General features: G+C 36.4%; 1 protein-coding gene across 4 annotated transcripts in view; it reads right to left on the reverse strand.

Moving 5' to 3' along the window:
* The window catches only part of ACVR2A (activin A receptor type 2A), a 71,407-nt gene that overhangs the window by 5,273 nt on the left and 49,434 nt on the right, over nt 1-16,700 (reverse strand). For all 4 annotated transcript variants that reach the window (XM_075152694.1, XM_075152693.1, XM_075152692.1 and 1 more), the window contains 5 exons: nt 7,686-7,829; nt 6,256-6,399; nt 4,400-4,545; nt 3,270-3,384; nt 1,862-2,000 (listed from right to left, as the gene is read on the reverse strand). In XM_075152694.1, the coding sequence (XP_075008795.1) occupies nt 1,862-2,000; nt 3,270-3,384; nt 4,400-4,545; nt 6,256-6,399; nt 7,686-7,829 (688 nt within the window). The remainder of the gene's footprint in view (nt 1-1,861; nt 2,001-3,269; nt 3,385-4,399; nt 4,546-6,255; nt 6,400-7,685; nt 7,830-16,700) is intronic.

Raw genomic sequence — 16,700 nt, forward strand, 5'->3', positions numbered from 1 at the left:
ATCCACAGCTTCTCCCCTGCCTCCTCCAACAAATCATAGCTTTGGTAAGATAAATCATCATCCTTCTCTCAAGTTTGCTGGCTCTCTTGGTATCCGATTACCAAGCAGGCGCCCGATAGCCACTTGCGAATGTTTTCAATACCACATACGCTGCAAAAAACAAGCTTGCAATAGCAACTGCTGCATCCCTTTGTGAACGTAAGGCGTTTCCTCCTCCCATCCATATAGCCCAGGACTAAAGTACTTATGTTGAAGGCTAAGCATAGTATTTGTCCTTAACGGAATCAGAGGGACAAGCTTTGTATGCTGAACTGTAGATTACATAGCTATAGATTATATAATTATATGTTAATGTAATACATATTTTGTGCTCTCCGATCAAAAGTCTGAAAGAAGAAGGAAGAGGAAGATAGAAGAAATGAATGGTATGGTACAGATGAGGCTGATGAGACTTAATGAAACGGACCAGCTAGCTTCTGAAAAAAAACCAACCACATATTTGCAGAAAGAAAAACAGCAGCCATGACTGTAGAGCCACACAAAGCCGTGATTCCGGAAGGCTGCTTTCCTTCACTGATGTTTCTTTTACCTTCTGGAATAATAGCCACACCGGCCAGAGAGACCTACGACACACTTCTAGTAAGATTTAGGGACGTATGTTTTACAGTATACACCGAGGCATGAAAAATCAATACCGAATGTGGGACTGCCTCAGAGACTTGTGCAAGATTGTGTCGATCCTGGTAGTAAACAGCTTAACATTTTTAAAAGGGTAACATCTCCCCAGTGGCTTCTACTCCATGAAGAATGTTCGGAGCAGAAAAGCACTGCTTGGAGAAGAGCACTGTGTGGCCACGCGCTGACCTGCCGAGATCGCCAATTCATCTTGGCTTTTTCTACGGGTATCTGTCAGCTGCACCGGGCTCTCACAGGAGAGCTTTATGACAAACGGCATCACAAGCCCAAGTGAAAGCGTCCTATTTACTGAGTTGAATTTAGCTGCTTTTAAAGATTGTACTGAAAATGCAACTTTCTCCCAAACATTTTTGAGCCTTGTCTTTTGTCTTGTTCTTGATTAATCCTGACTTATTTTGGACACCCAAAAAAGACCTCTACTTGCAAAATTTAAGAATAGTATTCATACTTGAAACAGGGTATCTGATATCTTTTCTTGATAGCTTAAAAATCGGATCCAGTGGTTTGCTTTGAGGAAAACAACTGTGATGGACCCATAGCTAACAAGTATCAGCTGCAGATTTCTCAGATGTTCCTGTATTTTCAATCGCTAAGCTATCAACAATTAATTAGAAATTCCTCAGAAGTTCTAACATCTATATGACCTGAACTAATGTCACATTAATGACAACAAAGAGAAAGAAAGTGTAGGGAAGCACTGAACTTACATTGTCCAGATGCTAAGGTGTACAGCAGGTGACACCACTTTCTCAGCAGGTGCTGGTGGGCTATCTTTGTTACCAAGGTTAATCTAATCTGAGCTTTTTTTTATGAAAAAAAGCAGTACTTTTAAGATAAATTGATTGGCACTAAAACTGTCAGGCTGAACTCAGAAGAAATCAAACATATTAGGTTAGGAGTAATCCTTCCTCTTCCTTACCATGACCAGGAGAAGAAATGCAACAGGTATCCACGTATCAGAGAACTTTTACCTGGGATGCCAACTACTGAAGAGACTAAATTATAAAGTGACTACATGGTGTCGGTGTTTCATTCATTTCCCCACAAGACTACCACCCTTATTAGATTTTATTACATACATATAATCTACCTTCCAATTTCTTGCTTTAAATACACCTCTCAGAAATTACATTAAATATTTCCAAAGATCAAATATGTTGCTTACCGTCTGAGGCAGTACAGCGTGACGCCAATTCCCAGAGGACTAATCCCATGGCATACATATCTATTCTCAAAAACGCATCCCTTTGGAAGTTTATAGCACCTTCAAGTACCTCAGGAGCCATATACCTTCGTGTACCAACCTTGAAAGACAGGAAAGCACAAAAATTTGTACGCTAAGAACCAACATGACCACAATTACCACTCTAGCTGGTGCCGACTATAATACTACTGTAGACTAGTACTGTTCTTTGTCAAAGATTAAAAATAGCCACGGTTATCCTTGCTTAGGACTAAGTCTTGGAATTCTCTTGTATTCTCATATCCAATAGTAGGTAAGAGAAATTAGAAACAATCATATAGACTGGGCCCTATAAAGGATACTTTTGAAGCAGGAAAACCTGAATATATTTTTTAAATAACACATTTGCACAACAATTCAATGTATTTGTCACTGCCATTCCTTATTTTCTTCCAGATTACAGGAAGCTCACTATTCTTATTTTTTCATGTCAAAAGAATTATTACAGTTTCACGTAAGGATGTGAAACTTGCTTATGTTTCTTCCCATGACAGGAGCAGTAATAAAAATACCAAGAGAAAACTAGCTACCCTAAGTACAATTTATACTGAGAAAGTTATATGAAATCACTTATACAAAACTGGCCATTAAATGAAAACTTCGGGGATACCCCTTCTTTTTGACCACCGTCAATTATGTCAAATTACATCACCTGAATAAATCAGAACTTATACGATGTCTGAACAAGATCTACTCCACCATTTAAACCTTCATGGTAATAGCTATGTTTCTCTTAAGCAGTGTTACTGAGGTTTTATAATCTTATTGTAAGGATTTTATTTTTGTTGCTCAACCATAAACTGTGAAGTTCTGCCTAAAATTAAGTATATTTAGTTTTCCAGAAACCGTAATGGTCTAAGCTCAAGCTTGTTATTTTAAAAGTACATGGTAGTAAAACAGTTCCCTGTTGTATAACAAGTACTTGATTAGTACTGTTGTCATTTCAGGAAAGTGACTGTTGCTAGGTCAGAAAGTTAGAAACTGGCTGCCAGTATCATTCCTCAATTTCTGAAAAGTATCTCAGAACAATTAATAAAATATAGCGAGACCACTCTTTCTTGTCCAAATCCTCTAGTAAGAATGAAAATAAGGGGCGAGAGAGGTGATGTAATGAGATGGGGGGAGAGGGGGAGGCGGTGATCTGTAATTGTCTAAAGAATTGTTTAATTTTTAGCCTGTGAGAAGAAAGCACAAATTGCCATCTTCATTAAAGGTCACCGAAAATAGGGTTGATGATATAGCATCCTGTGCAGAAGAATGCCTAAACTATCGATTTGCGTTCACATGCAGTTAACAGTTGTATCATTTATGTAAATAAACTGGTATTTACCTGTCCATGTGTATCTCCTGCAGACTTTCCAGCCTCAAACTTTAAAGCTAGACCGAAATCAGCAATACAAGCTGTAAGATTATTTTTCAGCAGCACATTCTTGCTTTTGATGTCCCTTTCAAGTTAAGGAAAAAAAATTAGAAATCTAGAACATGAAATACCATATAAAGTTCTAATAAAAAAGTAATATAATAAAACAAAGAACATTATAATATGAAAGGCAAGAAGATTACAAAGAAGCAGTCCATTTAAACAACAAAAGAAGAATAATAAAACTTACGACTACTTGCACACCTTTATTTTTATGGAAATATATGAGACCGCATTTGGAACTATCATTTTATGCTTAGTTTTAAACTACATACAGATTTACAAACATGTACGATACGGAAATAGAATAAAAATGTAGTTACTGCATACTTCAATTACAACTACATTTTGTTTGTTTAAGTAACAGGAAACAAAACACTTAAAAAAATGAATCTTGATTGTTTCTAACAAGGAGATACATGATTTCCTGCAGAAACAAAAGATAATGGACTCGATCCAGGGATTCCCATCTGTCCTGTGTGTACCTTACCATCAGTCAAGCAGTTTTGCTCACGAAATTCCAAATTCTGCAGAATCCGTATTTCTCTTACTGTATAGGCCTATCTTTTATTTTGGTTACCACTACCATTTCAGCTCCCTACTTCTATTAATAGCTTTCTATACTTACCTCATTTAAAAAAAACAGCAATTACACTCAACAATAGGCATAACACCACTTACAGTAAATGTTTCTCTCTGAAGGCATTCAGTATTACTTAAAAGTTATATACATAAGGGTTTAAGTTGTTTCAAACAGCTATAATGCCAATTATTCCATATACTGCAGAGGGTACTTCAATAATTAACTGTATAAAAAAAGAATTTATGACATAAACCAAAATGACCACAGCAAGTTCTATAAACCACCAGCTAGATTTTTGCTTAGGCTGAGCAGATTTTTCTTATGAGGCTCTTAATAATTCTGGAAGGAAGATATCACAGAGGATTTATTGAATACTTCCGACCTATCCACGTTTCATATCCTTTAGCTCAAAGTTAAATATTAACAATCAGCTGAAAATATTTTACATATACTATACCTATGTGAGATGGCAGGTTTATGTCCATCTTTTAGCCCTGGTATATCCTCGTGAAGATAAGCCAAGCCTCTAGCCATAGTTTGAGCGATGTGACATAGCTCGTTCCAAGAAACCACGTTAGCCTTGAGAAAGTCTGTTAATGAACCCTGCAGAGCAAAAAAGAAAAACAATTACAAGATCAATTTCATCTACTCATAAAGAAAGCTTCTAGATGGCCTCTATCATTAAAGAACATGATATGCCTGTCTGCCTTTCTGTCTTCTGATAGACCATATAATTATACATGTACATACACAATCAACTGCTAGTTTAAACAACAAAAAATTAACTTTTGCATCATCTCTAGCCCGTGAACAGAGTCAAGACGCATCTACACAACACCTCCACAAGCAAACAGCGCAATGAACTCGAGCTCAGTGGCAATGAACTGTGCTTAACTGTCAGTGTCAGAAACAGGAGCTGGACTTAAGATATTCAAGTTCTTTATAAAGGCAACCCTGCTTTTACAAGGGTGATTTATAACCTTCCAGGCACAGGAAATTACAGGTCAGATTCACCTTCAAGAATCCTGCTGAACTGTGTATGTCCGTTCTCTAAGGCCTTTAATTGATAGTTTCTTTTCTTACAGACCAGCAACAGTAAACTCCAGATTCACAATATAGTTTCAGAGTGAAATACATACTCTGAATAAATATAAAGAGATTAAGTAAAAATCTAGTCAACATAAAGCACTTCTCTTCAAATTCACTTCTATAGCCCACTCTATACACACATATTCATGGACTTGCCTATTAACCAGTTTGTGAGATGTCACCGTGTCACATGTTACTGTGTGAAAAGTCAACGCAAAAGGGAAAAATGAACAAAGCGCTGTCAAAGTGTAGAGGCTACACTTTAAAAATAAAATAAAAAATTTATATTTTCCATCAAAGTCATCTCAGATGCCACCTTTCTAACAGTAACAAGATTTTCAAAACTCTTAGACAAAAAAAAACACAAACAAAAAAATGGCAATAACCTTTCAGAAAGGCAAATATAGTTTGATATTATCTACTTGATCGTGAAGATCTGTCTAAAATTTTAAATAGTTGGGTAGTTTTAGTCTTCTAAATGATTAAAGCAGAGGCATAAGTGGGACAAAAATGCCAGAATGAAGAATGTAATATCCAATACTAGAAATATGATCTATGACCTAGCCTTAATGCATTAGCATATCCATATTATAGATTTCTGTTTTCTCAAACCTGCTACAGGTAACATCTTCCTAATGCCTCTTTACCTGTGCCAGTGCTAAATTTAAGTTTGGGGCTTTTTTTGCTCTTTGTACTTACATCTGTGACAATTACATGCATTAAAAAAAAAAAAAAAAAAAAATCTAAGTGGACAAAATAAAACAGTGAACATATTACCAATTTTATATATTTATGTTTCTTATTGTGGTTATCACAATACAACTGATACATATTACTTTGTTCTTACAGACACAAATCATTTAATACAAGTAAAACAAAAACAACACACCACAATCTTTGCAAGATGGAGGTTATTTAATTTAGGCAGATTTAGATGGGAGATATTCAAAAACACACATTCTAAAAAGCAAAAAAAGTAGAATAAATTTTTGTTTGTTTTCTAAAACAACCCCTCTATTAAGTAAAGACTGATGACAACTTTCTCAGCTGAAAATAAATTTAAATTAATCCATATCCAATAAAAAGACACAAGCTAAGAACAAGCAAAAACTATTTTAAATTTTGTTTAACTGTCTAAAGTTCACATTTGTGACAGACATCTAAAGCTGTTCTTCCTCCACCATAATCATAAAAAAAAGAAACTACACTGAGAACTAAACATACCTTTTCATGAAATGCTGTAATTAACCAGAGATCGACATCAATGCTAGTGCCTCGTTTCTCTGCACCAATGAACTGCAAAATATTGTCATGCTTCATTCCAGGTAAACTGTAAATTTCATATTCGTTCTGCCATGACTGTTTGTCCTTTAAACAAAAGAACACAAACAAAAGTTAATACCATAATAATGAGAAGAAGAGGTACTTTCCGTGACAGAAGTTTCTTCCTATAATTTACTGTGCATTTGTAAATGATCTGTCAAAATGACTAAAACTTATTTTTTTAGCAAGACAGAAGAAAGCATAGTGTATGCTATTAACATTATGAGGCTGATTATTTAAAAATTACAAATGTTTAGACTAGTAACAATATTTGTGCTACAAACTACTGACGAACATATATAAAAATATGGAAAACTGTCTTTCTTCACATATATTACATATTCACATATAGTGGAAAATTGTCCGAAAAACTTAAATTTGTTGTAAACAAACATCAACTGTTGAAAACAACATCAACTATCAGAGATATGAACCATGGAAACACAAAGCTATAGATTAGGATTGGAGTCTACATACTGCAAATCATTACAATTGCTTTAGTCTTATGAGCATGGTTCAATTTCTGTATTTTATTAATCTACAACAACCCCATAAAGAATTCGAAATAGATTCTCCCTCATTAAAAATAATGAGCAAAGCCTCAGATTTAATTTACGTTGTACTGATGGCTGAAACCAGCATAAATACATGCCATTTCTCCTAGAAGAATAAGAACCTGCAGATGTCTTTATTCAGCAAGTCAACACTTGGTTAATCATCAAAAAACACAAGTACATTTCACCTCAAGTAGCAGTGGGTGTTTTTAATTAATGTAAAATCTACCCTAATATCTTGTGTATGATCACTTTGTATTCTTTAACTAGACTGGGTCTTAAAATTGTGAGTACAATCTATTCTAAACCATGGCTTTTAGAGGGTACTTGCTGGGAAGTAAATATTATTTCACTTCATTAAGGCATATTGAATTGGAACAATCACCTTATGGGTTTGCATTTCAGGACATTCCTTCCAAGTACAATTTAATTTGAAAAATATTATCAAATTCTTCTCAATGGATTGAGAGATGTGTGAGAGCTGCTTAAAACTATTCATGCCAAATATGCATTTTTATGACTAGATATATAAATTTCACAGAGTTTATGTTTCAATAATATGTTTGCTGCATTAAAATACTTATTTTAATTCAATAAAACTCTACCTGCACATTTTTCAGCTCAACAATGTTTCCTGCATTTAAGAATTTCTTTGAATTGTCTAGATTTACAGAATATATTGAAAATTCTCTAAAATAAAAGCCTCTTACTGTGACTAGACAAGCTGGTTTGACATTATGATATTACAAGCAACACAGGACACTAACTTCTGCTCACCTGAATAGGGAATATTTTGACCGCAACATACTCATTTAGTAGTTGAGCTTTCCATACACAACCAAATCTTCCCCTAGCTTTGATCTCTAGTAACTGCAATGGCTTCAAACCCATCAACGGTGAAGGTGGTGGTGGTCCAGGATCCTGAAATCAGGTTAAAACCATTAATTAATTTTGCTGTTATATGTGCTATCTATGGTGACAGCACTAGAAATAAAGGCTTGTAAACTGAAAGAGACTTGGTGTCATATACCCAGCCCCTTCGCAACAAATTCCCCCAAACAAACCAGAAAAAAAAACAGCAACCCTTCTCCATAGGAAAGAAAAATGAGATTGTAAAACATGCTCAGAATTAATGTGCAAGCGACAGTAACAACAGTAACAGTCTAAATCTGTCTAACCAGGTGTAAAAGCACAGCAGAAATTAAAGAATAAAGATAATCAAGCTTTACTTGCTACTTTTTTAAAGGGAGAATTAAAATGAGCACCTTCAATACATTTACGGGTTTTTTGTTTGTTTGTTTGACATACACGTGACCTGTTTAATCCTTTGGTTCAACGGCCTGGTGACTTGACTCTACCCAGCCACGAAGTCCATCTCCATGTGACTAACGCTGCGTCCCCTCAGCCATCAGCCGGGAAGCAGATGATGTCTACACAGTGATTTGGTTGGGGCAGCAGTGCAGAGCTGAAGTGAATCCCTCACTGACTGCAGTTGCCACGTACTGGTTCAGTTCTCGCAAGCCATTGAGCTGATACCACTACAGCTCTACTTCAAAAACTCCACTGCTTGCTGGGGACGTAAGGTTGCAAACCAGTATGTAGGCCAGAACGTAACTAACATTTTTTTCATTCAGAAACCATTGAACCACATGCGTAGTGCAGACGTTTGGCACAGGAAACCAAACACCATCATCTCCACAGTCAGCCCTCCAAGCCACACGAATGGCGGTGTGAGGAACCACAGCACCGATGCTTCAACCTACCGATCCACTTCTATTGCTCCCAACTTTTGCTATTATAGATAGTCAATATGTTACTGACATGTGAGTACTGGGCTGCACCCCAGAAACACAACTGGAATTAAATTTAAGAGATTGTCTTGTCATACCTTAGAGCATTTATACTTTACTGACGGGCTAGCCCAACAATTCCTTTTCAAATATGACAGCACAAGCTGGGAAGTACAATTGCAATTGAGATAGAGCTTCCATACAGCTATCCATATAACCACCGATCTTACTACAGATTTCAACAATTTCCCTTTCTGGGAAAGAAAATGTGACAGCTTATTGAATATCTTGCTTTATATACATCTATTACATATTCAGTATCATACACATCATCTGAATATAACAAGTAGATTTTCTACTGTATGGCCAAAGATGTGCTTCTTTCTGGGCTGTCCTTTTCTCTGCAATCTACTATGTTAGATTAGCTTGTACCTACGTAACTTCTTCCCTACCATGAACAATATTTACATATGCCTCTGCATCAAAGAATATTACTCTATGCACAAATCCAGAGAAATACACTCTCTTCTGTCTGATCGCTGTTTTCTGCAGGAAAATAAGTCAAGTTCTGGTGTGTAGTGGTCACTAAGCAGAATTACCAACACTGTCACCATGCGAAACAGCTCCACCTTCCTTCCACACCCCCCCAGATTAGTTTAAACCACAATTTGTTCCTCAGCCCAAATTACTACAGAGAACTGCAAATGTCAATGCCAGCGGTGATAGCGTGGGGGCAGACTGCTAGACCACGGATGGGAAGAGGGGGAACGGTTGCTTTGTGGCAGTGCAGGTCTATGGAGACCACAAAATTGTACCACAAGTCTCAATATTGCATATGAAAGAAACAAATGTACAAATGAAAGTTAGGCGATGCTTTTAAATTATATCCACACTGCAGAACACAACAAAAAAAACCCCTAAAGTCTACTGTTCAAAAAACCTCCAAAACGTACACTTGGCTTCTCTGTTTTTTTGCAGAGTCACAGCTGTAATGCTGTTTTAAAGAGAAGAATGAAAAACACTAGAGTAGTTGCTTCTACAAAACAAATGAGAGTACTCAACAGTTAAGTATTTGAGCACTTCAGTTCCAACATAAAAGTCTTGTGCACGTTAAAGACATTTTCTGAACAACTGTGGTTTTAAGTATACTTTACTGTTGTGAGAATGGAGACAAGTGCTTCTGTATCCAACACCAGTTTAGAGTGGTTTAAGTGCAGGAATAAATAACCATTCTCTTGTTTCTTATTAAGCAATAAATACATCCTTCAAAAAGAGAGAAAGATTTATAGCAATTTAAAGACACTGTAACCTAATTCCACAAATTAATAACTGTAAAAGAAAATATAATGTTTGAAATTCAAATTAGAGACACATGACAATACTATCCTCAAAAAAGTATGAAATCTTTTCGAAGTATACAGCAACAGATGCTTAAAGTTGTCACATCAAAATTGCTGGGTTTAAACTGGACAAACAATAATACAGAAAGTGAAGTTTCAGAGTTAACTTTTCCCTCCCATGCTGCCTTTCATTCAATGCCAAAGCCCTTTACGAATATTTCAGGCACCAGGGAAATCACTGTCCTCAATTTGTAATAGTAACCAGTCACAAGTGAAACTAGAAACAAGATGCCCAAATTTACTCACAAAAGCCTACTTTGATTTGTAAAACAACTCTGCTATTTTTAAGAATCCTGAGCACTGTGCAGCATGTGGGATTTAACACCAGGCAGACAACTTTTTAAAGTTTTGAACCTAATGACTTGCCTAAATTAAGAGAACAATTTGTGGGAAGTAACCCCAAATATAATTTTGCTTTAGTGGCTAGAACAACTCCCTTTCCTTTCCACACCCTCCATCCAAAAAATCTGTCAGTATTTTGAAGGATGTGAATTTTTTCTCAGCCATCAAGCAAATCACCACTTAATACTTCTCAAAGATTTGATGAAAAAAATTACAGCATCTATCACGAGAGAAGGCAGTAACTCCTCAGTAAAAACTGGCCAGCAAAAACTGATGCTTCGTACTTTCACACTAAACCACAATACTTTTCATATACCTGAATTTCGTATTTCCTAGAAAATCCTGGCATTTCAAAATATTTTCCCACTACCTTATATAGCAACCTCCTGTGGTTCCCTGCACATTTCCCTTTTGTGTCGCAACATTTTTATGAAGTCAAAACTTCTGGCGTTCTTTTGAAGAAGCAACACGCACCCACACACACAAATCAAAACAAATCTGATTTTAAATGGAAAGTACAATTGCCTTCTGTTAACATAACTAAAAAGAATAGTTTTCCAGGTTTTTTCTGAATTTTTTCTAAACAACTTTGTTAAAAATCAACAGGCATTTACTCAAAAACTACAGGTACTATTTTTATACAGAAACATTCCTTGACAATATTTTCAACTTGCTCTACTTCTAAGCAAAAATGTTTAACGTGCCACTGGCATAATTATTTTTGTACGGCTTTTAAAAATCATCTGTGGCGCCAAGGATGATGGTATAATGTGAGTAAAGATATAATGTGGATATATTAGTCCAATAGCTTGCCACAGGCTGTCAAAAAATAAGGGCCCAGTTTCCCGTTCCCGAGCTTTCCCTGTCCCTTCCCTTGGACTGATATTGTGTGTCCACAGAGCAAATCAAGGCAATATGCTGTACTGCCAAAGAGCTTTTATTTATTTATTTATTTTAAAAATCAGATTAGTTTTCTGATAGTTTAGCAAATTGAATCCGTTTGCAACAAGGTCCAGGTTAACACAAAAAGCATGGCAAGGCAGAGGGACGCAGGGCTCTCTTTTGGGAGCAGCGAGCCACTGCCCCATGTAACTTCATCCCAAGTACTCCACCTTGTCCTAACCCCACGGCAGATAGCAAAGGCAGCAGGAACGCTCCTACTGCACAATGATCTACTGCCAGGTAAAAAGCAGAAGCAGCCACACTGGCAAAAAGTACTTGAACTGACTGGCTCATACGATGCATAATACTCAGACAACTAAGCTTTACTATTCCTATAGCTCAAAGCCATCGATCATTAAAACCGTAAGTTCAGGTTGTATGGTGATCTCAAAATCATAGACATCTAGTTATGTTGTGCACTGTAAGGTTTTCAAATCTCAAACTGGGCTTTTTGGTTCTGATTTTTATAGCTGGCAGTTGCAGTCAGCGATCAGGTAGTGCATACTAGTCATAGCAGAAAAAGAACAGAGGGAAAAATATTCATTAAAGAATGGTAACTTCCAGAAATAGGTTTCCCTAAGTGTCTTCAAGAATGGTTCTCACGATCAGAGAGAAGTGTGAGAAACATGAAACTACAAATCCATTAAAAGTATGACCAACTGAACAGACTGTTTAAAGACCTGCCCCAACACAGTCTGTCAGCCCTTGAGTTTATCTCCAGTCATATCTCTCATATGGCAATTGAATCAGGTGATCCATCATGTACAACAAAGGGGAAAAAAAGACCGATTATCTAAACGCGGTTGTACATAGACACATTTCTCTTTCCTGACTCCAAAATATAAACAAGTTCGCAAACTTCCAGAGCACATGCAAGTTTTCTTTGTAAATGGTGCAACATTTCCCCTTAGTTACATTTAATTCTGCAGCTTGTATTGTGATTATGGTTGACAAGTTCTCATTGAAAGAGTCTGATGACTATCCTGGTTGTTTCCTCCCTTTCTAGTTTGGAACTGGTTCATTTTCAAACAGGTGATCTGTAAAGTTAAGGTCCAAATACAGTAAAAGCAGTCAGAATTCTTAAATTTTGTAATTATTCTAAAATTGACTCTATGATTTGTATCAAACTACATTTCGTTTAAATGGCAACAATTTTTCTCTTTTCATCCTTCAAAATCCTCTATTTTATCATACACTACAAACATATTCCCCAAAGTAACATAAAGAAAGTAGTTACTTGTAGGCAGGATACTTCAGCTTCTCCCCTAACTGAAATTGTCATTTGAAGCGAAACAGTAATACAAATGGAAGGAACTCTGATAACTCTCTACAGATGCAAGGTATTCAGGAAAATATTTAAATGGAATCATTCTATTTTCTCCTAAATTACATTTACAAGACATTTCAGCTATTAATTAGAGACCTATAGAGACTACGGAGATTGAGCATTCATATTACAGCTCAAATCTTGACCTTTTCAATTTAAAAGTCTAGCAATAATGGCCAAGTTTCTGAATTAACAGTTTTCAGTTACTTTCACATGAAGTATCAGTAATTTAATAGAAGTGAAAAAAACTTCTGGCCAGCGAAAAACTCGAAGCAGACACTTAATAGTGAAAGAATATTTTTCTTCAGGTAATCTACTTCTCCGAGCTGCTGAATCACACAAAAGCCCATCACATCACGCAGAATCACGACATGAAGACCACACACCTCGAACAGTTATAGGCAGTTCACAGGTGGGAGATGACAACAGATACCCAAGACAGGACAGAAGCGGGCAGGACATGCCGTTTACTTCCAGGGCAACCCACTATAGCGAGGCTCGCAGTCCCTGCCGGCTGGACTGCTCCCACAGCCAGAGGCTGAGGTTACCAGCAAGCGCTGTACCAGCAGAGCCCTTACCACTGCTCATACGATGCGGCACGTGGGTGGACGTGACACAAACGAGCCAGTCGGTAGATGAAGAACCACAAACTGACTATGCCTGGTGTATTTCATTATCAATCCCTCCAGACATTTAATTCGATAGCCTGAGAAATTATAGTAAATTTTAAGAAAGGTATGAACAGCAGACTAAATTTGGATTTTTAAATCACACATGCTTACAAATTTCTTTTCCAAAATACTGAAAAAATGTAATTCATACCAAAACAACTTCTTACATGTCCACAGAAAAGTTCCATAACCATGAACAAACATCAATGCATCTTACCTCAATCATTATATGAAAGGCGTGCTTGTAGAGAGGGGAAAAAACACAGGCAAAAGAAATTACTATTTGTACCAAGAATGGGATGAAAAAACAGCTTATAAGAAAAGAGACAAAATCAATTGTTTGTGAATTAACAACAAAAATATTCATGGGGATAGCAATATTTTCTTGTACTAATAACAGATCATCTAAAATAAAAAAAATCCATCATTGATATGTTAGCAAAGAAAAATGGGCAAAAAAAGATTATTATACTGACCATCACCTGAATTGATCTTATTATTAAAAACCAGAATTGTCCATTATAGGTGTATAAACAGTCATGTTACTACAAAACAGCATATAAACCCATGCAGAAAATTAAACATACATACAAACACAAGTTATGCAAACTTATTTCTTGTTATGCTCACAGCTGTACAGTAGAGGGCAGCGTTGTATTTTTTAAAATTCACTGTAATTAGTAGCTAGCTGTGGAAAATGAAAACTTTTTAATGTCTAAATTATAGCTATACCTTATAAACAAATATATTAGGTCTATATTACTAAGTTTAATCAATAAATCTGGCATGCTAGAGGTGTAACCAGAACAAGTGAACTTGAAAACACTATATCCAGCATATATAAAGGGAGATGACAATATTAAAGTTTCTTTCAAACAAGTCACATGAATTTACAGACTGTGGAATGAAATCCGTTATAAAAACCTAAGTCCCAGAGCACTGTTACTGAAACTTAAAACACATTTTAATGACACACGCTTGTTTGTGCTACTTTCATCTCTTTTTTAATTGAACAATCGCATTGCCACTCAAGCAGAGGAGCGCAGAGACACCTTCGTTCCTCCTCCTGTACTTTTGCCTCATCCATTTTCTTTGCCCTTTATAATTTGATCAGATAGATGTTGCAAGAGCATGAAAACCAAACACTTGAAGTATTCAGCTGCCATGTAACAGCAATCATCCTTTTCTTCACTCTTTGTCTTTACATTCTTAGGATGCTACAGAGCGCAGGGCCAACAAGAGGCTTTTCTCTGCGCTTGAAAACTATCTAGCATACACTTAGCATTATCTAAATAATTAATAATAGAAGTGCTGAAGTATTTCTTGAAGGCTAGATTAGTTGGGAGTCAGATTTATAAATACTGTAGTAGAACTTGCTGCCACTGACAGAGCACTACAGAACACTGGAGCCCAGCGTGATCACTCCTCCATCTCTCGTTGTTGGTCATCTCGCTCATCTCATACCGGAGATGAGGATAACACCCACCCCAAGAGTCTGAAGCAGATTCTTGCAAGATTTGTACAGCCTGCAAATATTTTGGGGCACCTCATAAGGAAAAAAAGGCCCCCACAAAAAAACCTACCACCTTAAACAGGTTTTCAGAGTAGCTGCTCATCTTCACCTTCAACTCTCTGTGAGCTGGTGATTCCAGCAGAATGACAGCTATTCCACATATACTTAAAAAAACTACAAGTAAGAATCCACAGCAAACTCCACAAACCATGAGCAGCGTCACTGAAAGGAGTTCCTCCTCCAAGCCCCCCATATCCTTTGCCAGAAACAGCAGCCAAGCAAAATAGAAGTATTACTCAATCTGTGAGTCTGATAGGGAGCAGCTACTGAACAGAGTAATAGAAATATCTCTGTGTACTCATATTTCAACTAACTCAAGTAGTCAAAGAACAGACAATAACTGTTTAAAAAAAAAAAAAATCAAAAAGCATTGCTTTATGAAATGGTTATTCAACAAATGTCTTTCCTGTGGCTGTAAAAAAATCTACTAGTCATTTTTTCAGGCCCATTTGCTGTTAAAATTCTCCAGCTCCTGAGAATTATGTAAATTCCTCAGAAATAAGCAAAAAGATACAAGAATCCAACCTTTTTGCTCTTACCATAATAAGAAACGGCAAACATGAAACTCTAAGAAATGAGTCCTCTCCCATGCCTCTCACTACTCTTCTAAGCTTCCCCAAAACACTAATAAATTAGACAAGCATGAAAATTTTCAGAGAGAGATTTATGCACATCATAGACCTTCTGATTTTAAAATCATTGTCCTTCCCTTCAGACTACAGACCACCACCTCAGACTTTTCATTAGAAATGCAACTATCACCAGTTTAAGCCGTATCAGGCTATTACAGAAATGCAAATATGCGCTTTCTTATTTCAGGAACTAATACAACTCATAAATAAAAATTGGGAGCAATTAAACCCCTCCCAAAATAGCTATCATCTACACAAATGTATACAAACACACTAACTTCCTATTTACACTGCCTGAAAACTACTTCTAAAGGTTTTATCAGGGATTAGGGAAATGATTGTGATATTTGTAACCAATTAGACCACAAAAACAAGCAGTGTGGTCTTTTCCAAAACTTGGGCTATCCACAACCGTATTCTGAACTTCAAACATGTCACAAAGTCTTTATAAACATGGTGTTCAAAATAAATGCAAGTTACTGATTTGTGCCGATTCCTTCATTTGTTCCTAACTAGTACCCTGTCGCGAATAAATATGACATCTGCGTATTCACCCACAGTCCTTCAATCTCTTCAGAGAATGTAAGGTAAAATGAATTACTTTTGTATACCCTGTGACATGTATAATTCTTATTCATATAGTGATATAGAATATTACTGGAAAGACATCAATATAAAACATTCAGGAGAGCATATCTGAGGATATGCAGCAAACTGGACTTTATTATGGAAAATTATTAAAAAGCTCTTGAAAGTAGAGTACCTGATTTCAGACTTCACCTAGATCAGTATTTCAGCCTTCCTATGATTGTTCCAAAGCACTAAGACTATAATCTAAATGTGGTCTTGATAATGTAGATTATTTTGAATATTACTGTTTACAACGAATGAACAACAGAGAGAAATTCTTCAAGGTAAATTAAATATAGTGCTGTAAAAGCCTTCAGTATCTTGACAGTTGTTAAATGCGTATACGCCAAGTCAACATTTATGAGAATAAGACAAGTACTGCCTACATCCAGCCTTATCAGACAGATACACATCTTGCACCAGCCTCTCCGACCCACTCTGTACAGTGGGTACGCCTAAAATTAAACCAACTTTTTAATAAGCCA

This window comes from Calonectris borealis, chromosome 6 (genome assembly GCF_964195595.1).
Source record: "Calonectris borealis chromosome 6, bCalBor7.hap1.2, whole genome shotgun sequence".
Taxonomy (NCBI): domain Eukaryota; kingdom Metazoa; phylum Chordata; class Aves; order Procellariiformes; family Procellariidae; genus Calonectris; species Calonectris borealis.